The sequence below is a fragment of the Anastrepha ludens genome, chromosome 4 (assembly GCF_028408465.1).
Source record: "Anastrepha ludens isolate Willacy chromosome 4, idAnaLude1.1, whole genome shotgun sequence".
NCBI classification, from domain to species: Eukaryota; Metazoa; Arthropoda; class Insecta; order Diptera; family Tephritidae; genus Anastrepha; species Anastrepha ludens.
In genome coordinates this window covers 94,058,975-94,068,025 of record NC_071500.1, presented here as the reverse complement: position 1 = coordinate 94,068,025, position 9,051 = coordinate 94,058,975, and the positions used below count along the sequence as shown (strand labels likewise).

At 38.8% G+C, this 9,051-nt stretch overlaps 1 protein-coding gene across 1 annotated transcript; it reads right to left on the bottom strand.

Moving 5' to 3' along the window:
- Window positions 1-5,173: 5,173 nt before the first annotated feature.
- On the bottom strand, window positions 5,174-6,585 carry LOC128862079 (uncharacterized). Its single transcript, XM_054100492.1, has 3 exons — window positions 6,393-6,585; window positions 6,236-6,319; window positions 5,174-6,163 (listed from the first exon to the last, which is right to left on the bottom strand). Exons 2-3 carry the CDS (start codon window positions 6,246-6,248, stop codon window positions 5,424-5,426), a joined length of 753 nt encoding a protein of 250 aa, XP_053956467.1. The 5' UTR covers window positions 6,249-6,319; window positions 6,393-6,585; the 3' UTR covers window positions 5,174-5,423.
- Between the last annotated feature and the right edge of the window lie 2,466 nt (window positions 6,586-9,051).

The window sequence follows — 9,051 nt, the reverse complement described above, 5'->3', positions numbered from 1 at the left end:
CAAAGCAGCGACAGTCAACAGTGCTCTTGCAAGAATCCTTCCAAATATAGACGGCTTCTATATAGGCAGAAACTAAACCAACGAATGTTAGACCTGTAGCTCAAGTGCACCGACGAAATGCACCAAGAGTCGCGTGCACATACAGAACCCGTATCAGATCACGCGGTTTGCGGGAAAGCTCCCAATAGATATTCTTGTGCGGGAAATGGGGCAACTTTATAACAGACAAGGAGTAAAGCCAACAACTGAATAGAGAGCTGCAGAACATCTGCATTCGTTAAAAAAATGGCGAAGCAGATAAGAGTCGTCTCGATCGTTGGACCTATAGACGAATCCCCAAAACTAGGTAACGGGTGATCAGAAGACACGGTAACGTAGAGCACTATTTAACCCAAGCATTGAGCGGTCACGGATGTTTCTTGGAATATGCCGTTGACGCAATTCTAAAATGAAATTCCCTCTAACCAGAATACGCCGTACAGAGTAATCTGCTTGTTTTTCGAAGTAGTGTGTGTAGGTAGTATAAAACTCCCAACTGTGGAGTACCTCTTTTTCCAAAGATGAGTGGGTTTGATGGGGCATGTGAAGAGGTGATCGTGCGGGGTGCCTTCACATGTTGGACATATGTTTAGTATGTCGGGGTCAATTCTGGATAAGAAGGAGTTTAACCAGTATCCCGAACCTAATTGTGCCAAGACTACGCAGAACTCTCGGGGAAGCTGGAGCTCTTCGCCTGCAATGGGTGGTGGTTGGACTCCGATAACGGCATTCGGGGGTCGGGAGCTTAAGATGGTGGTAAGTGGCTCCCGATGAATGTCGTTTATTGTCTGCCTGAACTCTGTCCGGTCCAGTTATTGTCGATCCGTGGCTGGGCGGCGGCTCAGCCTTAAGTAGATGTCTGCATGGGTGGGACCTGCGATAGCATCCCAACAGAAACTGCTTGCTGAGCAGTTTGTTGTGCTCCTTCACAGGGAGAATCTGAGCCTCGTCGTTTAGGTTTTGATGTGGGCACATCAGTAGACATCCCGTCGCAGTCCGAATTGCAGTGTTTCGGCAAGTCTGAAGCTTCGTCCACTGGGAATCACTAGTAGCAGCACTAGGCGCAGCATAGTTTAGAACCGGCCGGCCAATTGCCTTAAATGTCGATAGCAACATTTTTTTGCCTTTGCCACAAGTGCTGCCGGCAAGCGATTTGAGTGCCTTGTTGCGATTCTGGACCTTAGTGGCAATAGCGGTTAAATGCACAGAGAAGGAGAGCAAACTGACGAACGTAACTCATCAGATTTTGGGGTTGTTAACAGTCGGTATTGGTGTGTCGTCGACTTTTACCTTAAGTTGCAGTTTGACCTCTTTTGCTCATTCCCATGGCAGCTGGTTCTACGTTGTCGGTATGACTCAGGTTTTTACCGACCAAGGGCTGCCGCTCCAGTTAGCAATGTCTAGTGTACCGAACTTGAAAAGAGGGGGCATATCTACTGCTTCATGGATACTACTTAGCTCACAAGCATGCAGGAATCTGGGCGACGAAACATTGTTCAGCAACTCAAAACTTCATTTTTAGCTGATTCTATAAGTACTTAAGGAGGCAGATATCGACTTAAGAGAACGGATGAGAATAGCAGGGATACTGGTTGGTTCAAGGCGGAATAGTTTAGCCAAATGTGGCACCAAAACGTGCATGCATGCTTAAATGTTAAGTGAGCCGCCACTGTAATCTAACCTTTAACGAAACTAAACTAACCCAATGAGCAAGTCCGAGAGCAACCATGGCATAGCCGAATGTGGGGAAAGTACCGTCAACAAACAACTAATTTGAGTAAAATGCACACTTCCAACGGAGCCTACATGTCGTTTCATATGTAACATATGCAGATGTATGTGCATACCGTCTACCGTCTGATAATTTTTATTATTCATTACGTCTCAGAAATCCAATAGCCAGGCACTGCGCCTGGTTTCATCAGCATACATTTTTTTTTGTTTTTTACTCGTATCTACATTGGATTTCAATTAGTCCGTGACATCTAATTCTCTTATTCTCGTTCGGATTGAATTTTTACCTTGTCATTGACTCCTTTCTTAAATAACAATAACAACAACAAGCCTTACACATTTCCAATTGTAATCATTATAAAAACTGCTCCTATACATACAAGTGAATACAAAAGCAAATAAATTTGCACCTATGTGCATATGCGTGTGTGTGTGTGTTTGTCTGTGTGCAATGTAAGCAAATGTATGGCGTCAGCGAATCTGGCGGATTTAAATCCAACCAGACTGGATTCGGCGCGACTACTTGTACGCGTATAGGTAAAACTTGTTCTACACGCTTTTGTGATTTTGTTAATTCTAATATTATTTTTTTTTTGTTCAGACTTTAATTATTTTCAATATTTTTTGCTTTTGTTCTGTCGGGCGTTTGTTGAAGCGGTGAGTGGTTGAAATTTAAAATTTTACAGCAAAATAAATAAACAAATTAAAAAACAAGTATCTGAAAGGCGCAAAAGGTAACACAAAAAATAAATAAAAAATAAAAGAACATTAAACAGAACAAAAATAACAACAAACGATTTAAAACCAAAAATAAAAGACTTTGAGCAATTCATAAATTTTTTTTTTTTTTTTTTGTTTTTTGTTTTTTGTTCTTGGTCAAAAAGGTAGATAAAAGATGGCAAATAAAACATGAACAAAATTTGATAGAATATTTTGGCTTAGAGTTTCTTGAACTCTTCGCTGCGCTGATAATGAAGCCTTAAGCGAATAGGTTTTTATGCAAATTTTTACATTTTTATTAGTAATCAGTTAAAGGTAAACAAAAAAAAACTTTTCTTTAAAATTAAACCGGAAAATTCTAAAATATTCGTTTCTTCTTCTTCTTCTTATTCTTCTTCTTATTCTTCTTCTTCTTGATTGGCGCGATAACCGCTTACCCGATTTTGGCCGAGTTTAACAAAGGGCGCCAGTCGAATCTTTCTCGTACTAACCGACGCCAGTTTGAGACACTAAGTGAGGCCAAGTCCTTCTCCACCTGATCTTTCCAACGCAAACAAGGCATCCATCTTCCTCTACTACCACCAGATGGTAGCGCATCGAATACTTTCAGAGCCGGAGCATTAGTATCCATTCGAACAACATGACTCAACCAACGTAGCCACTGGATCTTTATTCGCTGCGCTATGTCTATGTCACCATAAAGCTCATGCAGCTCATTGTTCCATCGCCTTCGATACTCAACGTGCAAAGTTTTTATGTCGTAGCGGGGGCAGCGATCACAGGAACGTTTCAAGCATTCATAGAAGGAATCTTTGGTCGCATCATTCATCTCTTCCGTCTGAGCGTAGGCGCAAATGAACGAGAGGTTAAAGAATCTCGCTGTTATGCGGATTATTGCAAGACGCTCGTCCACTGGAATAAATGTAAGTATGAAGTTTCTCTCCCACAACAAAAACAACACCGAATTCGCGCTCCTTTACATGGCAGATATAGTAGACGTCGCAAGATCCTAAGTTTTTCTTGTCTTGCCCCATCCTACGCATCTCTTGAATGACACTGATGTCAGCCTTTGCTCTTAGGAGAATATCAGCCAGCCGGGCAGGGACACCTTCCCCATTAAGGGGCCAGACATTCCAGGTGCATGCCCTCAAATCATAGTTCTTAGATCGTTCGCAATGGTCGTCATCAGTGTAAATAACTCTCATCCGGGGCTTTTTTTATTTTTCTTTAAGGCGGATTTTTACGTGGCTAGTCCCAAACCCAGCTCATAGCTAGATATTCTGGGTGTCTTCGCCTTCTCACATTAGCTCGCTCTAAAACGGATAAACGGAAGCTGCCGAGAGGATACTTGGACGAAGCCCGGAAATTGTGAGCTGTTTGGACCACATGCAGAATAATCGTCCTGGGTGCTCCCAAGTGAATGGTGATCAGAGACTTTCCCCATTTGCGTGGGCTTCTACATATGGAGCCCAAGCCTACGCTTCCTTCAGGTTTTTTAACTGCAAAATAGAGTTGAAGAAACATCGGTGTTTTTTTTCAAATTTTGAGAATCGGACTATTAAACTCCGCAAAGATTTCTGCTTTCTAAATTCTCGCTTGGGCATAAATTGGGAACTTAAAAAATGCTTATATTTAACTTGAATATAAAAATTTATAATGTTTCTTGTAAGTAATAAAGAAATTTTTTGATTTTTTTTTTTTTTTTATTATTAAAAATTTTTCAGAGAAACATTAAATGTTGAATCTCCGGTTTTATGGCGTAGCCTCTATCCGTCATTTTTTGTACAGCTTTCTTAAAGGTTCTTTCAGCTGCTGTGGACGCTGCCGGAATACAGAATTAATCTAGAAAAAAAAGTATTTGTAAAATATGTCCTATTATATTTATTACAACAAAAACAATACCTTCCTGTAAACGATTATTGCAGGTTTATAATCCCCCTTAATTTTTTAGATTTTGATGAATCGCTAGTGGAGTTTGCGGTAGTGTTGGAAGTTTTGTATATTTTTCGCAAATACAACTTTTCTTGTTATTGTTGTTGTAGCAGCAATACTAATACCAATACTTTTCTTGCTCTAGCGCTTCGGCAACTTTGTCAGCATTAGAAGGGCCGTTGAGAGCACAATTTTGAGTCGGGGATCTATAATTGTAGCTACCCTTGAAACTGTTCTGTTTTGGTATGTTGAAAACCTTACCGGCAGTCTTTTTTACAGCAAATTAAGTCGTTCCCACGACAGTCGGTTCTTCGTAACCGGAACGACCCGGATTTATATCCGACCAAGGACTGTCACTTCAGCAGCATTCCCCGTATATACATATATGGGGAATGTGTATGCTGCTAATTAGTAAAATGCTGGCATATTCCCCACTGAGCTTCGTTTTTCGAGAGCCAGACAAATGTAGGGTTGCAACAATGTCGATAATGAAAAAAAAATCGATGATAGCAGCTTTCTCCAACTCTACTCCACATAAAATATCGCGTGTATGTGTGAGCATCTTTCTCTGCGTTCGTTCGGACCTTTCTCAGATTAAATAGCGCCATGGTTAAATAGCGATAACGATTAGTAAGAACAATGTCATCCTAGGTTCAGCCCATGGCTCTCAGAGCGTTCGGTTGATTCAAAATATTGCTTCGAATTTCTTTAGTGAGAATCTCTCTATATTAGAATAACAGACGAAAACTTATTTTAAAAATTTATTACATTCAACATTTAAATAAATTTCGAATTACATAACCACAAGTAATTGGAATTAGCTAATGTGACAATATTTAACTAATTCTCTAATACAAAAACTGTTGATACTACAATACATTTAAATACATAAATAGGAAATCCATTTTTAACCGACTTTTAATTTTTGATAGTCCCACTACCGCCCAAATACAAGTCGTTTATACATTTCAACATCATTATGCGTTCTACATTCATTGTTAAACCAATTCTAAAATCAGCACATCTGCTAACAGCACAGCTTTAAAAATCTCTTCACGATCGTTTGCATCCGCAATACCCAGTGTTTGCAAATCTCGTTCGCTCAGCGTACGAAACACGACAAAATCCACTTCTTCCATTTGAAACAACGATCTATACCGGATCATGCCTGCACGCCGCAACAAATAACCCACACGCGGGCTAAGTGGCTTCGCTACGGCATGCACTTCAAAAGGCACTGCATAACGACGTTGCAGCTCCTGCAAACGAAGCTGTCGGCAGCGACGTCGCGCAGCTAAATTGTTGGCGGTCGAATTGCTTTTACTACTACTATTGTTTCTACAGCGATTACTTTTACTCTCTGCCCCGAGGTTGTGCTGCGTTGGCACCTCAACACGTATGGGGATACTTCCCGCGGTTGTACATGGCGAGGGCAAACGGCGAAAACCCCGACGCTGTGGCGAATTGCTGCATTGTTGTGGCATCTGGGGTGGTGCGAGTCGACCATTAATGATTGTCGGCGTCACTGCTTGTGCTCTTGCTATTGCTGCCGTTGCAGGCGACGTCGCCGCAGTGAGTAGGAACGATTTTGGTGTAAGCAATTTTGGTGTAGCGGTAAGCCGACGAAGCAAGGGTGTTAATGAAGTATTATCGTCTGGATCAAAATCGCTGCTATCAAAACCGAAAACGCAATTATTAATGGCAAGCGGCGTGATCGGAAGGATTGATGTGCTACGAGCTACATACATATGCAAGAAAAAGGATACTGTATTTTAATATTTATTTTCTTTAGTTATAAATGAGTTAATACCTGTTAGATCCATTGATGCACTATTTATTTAAATTCTAGTAATTTCTTTAAAATAATCACAACCATAAGTAGGAGGGCCCACAACTAGATTGACAAGTAATTTTTCATACATACATACATATACATTTGTAAGCTTATTTAACTTGATGGCATTTACCGTTAATTAAGTGGCCGCAAGCAGCGATGTGGTTGGTTGTTCCTAAAGAGCAGTAAGAGGCACAGTAAGACTCCATTTTATAAATTAGTAAATATCACTTTGAACGCCAACGGTGTTTTTAGTAAAATGTCAAAAAAAATTGTTTTTAGGTTTTATTTAATATGATATTTGGAAAAACTTTAGTATATTGTATATCGCTTTGGAAAAAACGGTAAAAAGGGGGTGATAGAGGGGTGTATCCCCATCCTAAAACTGAAAACAGAACCTGCCGGAGGCTTATAGTTTTTAAGTAATTTAATGTTAAAGTTCTCTAATTTACCGAAAAGTTGGTGTTGCCATACACCTGAAATGAAAATGAAATTCGCACGCAGGGATGTTCGGTGGAAGGTTCATTGAAAAACTGCAGTATTTTTTTGCTGTAATTTAAAGTTGAGAAATATTTATCAAAATGAAAACATACAACTCATTTAAACTTAAAAACAATGATATTAAGCGTATCACAAAAAATAATAGAGTAATTAAAATTAAATTAATTAACACAGTATTTTTGCGTAGAATTCCTTTTCGCGAGGGCGGCCTTCGGCCGCGCTTCAAAAAAATAACCCTCATCAGTCCAACTCCGGCTACGCAATCCACAGTATTTTTGCGTAGAACTTCTTTTCGAGTGGGCGGCCTTCGGCCGCGCTTCAAAAAAATTACCCTCATCAGTCCAACTCCGGGCACGCAATGCACAGTATTTTTGCGTAAAACTCCTTTCCGGGTTAAAACCATTGAACCCAAAATTAAAACGTCATATGCGTGTATGTAGTAAGGAGGCACAATAACCCCGACCCCCATGATTAACACTAAACTCAAGTACTTATTTTTTGTTTTCATTTGCAGGCATCCGGCAACACCATACTGTTGGCATTCCAGTCTTCTTCTTATTCGCGCTTAAAATTGGAATGTGATTGCATAGGCAAATGAATTTGCATTTAATTTTAATAGATATAATTAGAATATTAGCATAAAAATCGGTAAAAACACGCGTGTGAGTGTATATTTGGTGAATTTTAGTGAAATGTTAAGAAATATAGAGTGTAATGTGGCAAATTATAGTGAAGTTCCCGGGGGGGCATTTTGAATGTAAATAATTAAAAAAATATTATTTCCCGAATAATTTGAAGTTATAAAGAGTGTTCCTTAACACCTCACTAACATCTCCACCAAGTTTCATTAAAAAAAACATAGTTTGCCAGAAATTCCAAAATATACATTGTTCTAAATTCCAGCCTGATATTTAAGCATATAAATATTTTTATTTGTTTCGATGCATTTTTGCGCAAAATAAAAAGATAAAAGTAGTCATGTAGTGTCAGTCACCGGTGACTGGCAAAGCGGTCAAAGTAATATCTAATAGTTTTTACAAATTTCTTTCATTTTCAAAACTGCAAATTCGCTACACGCACCTATTAAATACAGCAATACCGTTTAATACTTTCTTTTCATTTAATTCATGCTTTCCTAAATTATCTTTAATTACCGAATATGAGCTAAAATATACATACATATGTATATGGCTATTATTAAAGAATATCATAAAATATTTTCTCTTTTTTTCTATTAAATAATATTAACAAGAAAACACATTTTACCTGTTTCAATACCTTTTATTCCAATTAGCCGCTATCCAATGGCAGCAAAACTCTGTAAATAACAACTCTGTGCCTAATCAGTGAACTTGCCGTCAAAACAAAAATACCGATAACTTCTCCTTCATGTCTCCTACCCTTTGTTGATTAACGAAATTTGACAGTTACTATGGAAAATGAGCACACAATAAAATTTACAAAAAGTGGAAGGCATGGAGAGTAAATCAACATTGACAGCTGTTCGGGCAAAGAGTTGACAGCTGCCATACTCTTTTCGAACACTAACGACAGTGGTTGCCAGTGTAAGCAAAAAAAGGGAAAAATGCAAGATAACACAAGATTGAAAAACTACAAAGTTTGGCCAGCCAAAATTGAGACAGTAACTTTGGTTGTTACGTCGTAGAGGATTTGACAGAGAGACAGAGACGCTATATGACATAAAACAAAATGAGTAAAAAGAGGTTAACTGAATATAATCAGTCATTCAGTTCAAACCGCAACGAAGAACCATTGGTATTAATAAGGGAACTGGGTCAGGATGAGGTACTGTGATGAGTAGAGGACGCAAAAGACCATGGGGTCAGGGTGCAAACCACTAATCTAATCTAATCTAATATAACATTGTTACTGGCTGTAGTGAATTTTTTATATGGTCAACACAATTGCAGCCTTTGCCCACTTTTGTTGTAAAGAAACAGCTGTCAACTGATTCCTTCAAAATCGCTGAGCGCCGCTTAACGGTCTGAAGTTGGCCATACCTTTCGTATTCTCTAAACCGTGAAGTCAGCATGTAGATATAAATATTTGCACAATCTAAACAAAAACTGTTTTTTTCATAGTAACGCGAAATTGCATTAATTGCAAACTGCTTGTAAGATACTTTTAAAGCAAGGTACATTAATTAGGTACCAGGAAATAATATTTTTTTATTAATTTGGTGTCTAAATTGTAAAATTTTTTGTTTATCCTCGACTCTTGCTACCAGTTTTAAATTATTCAAAACTTAAACTTAGGGAAACTGCTTCTTT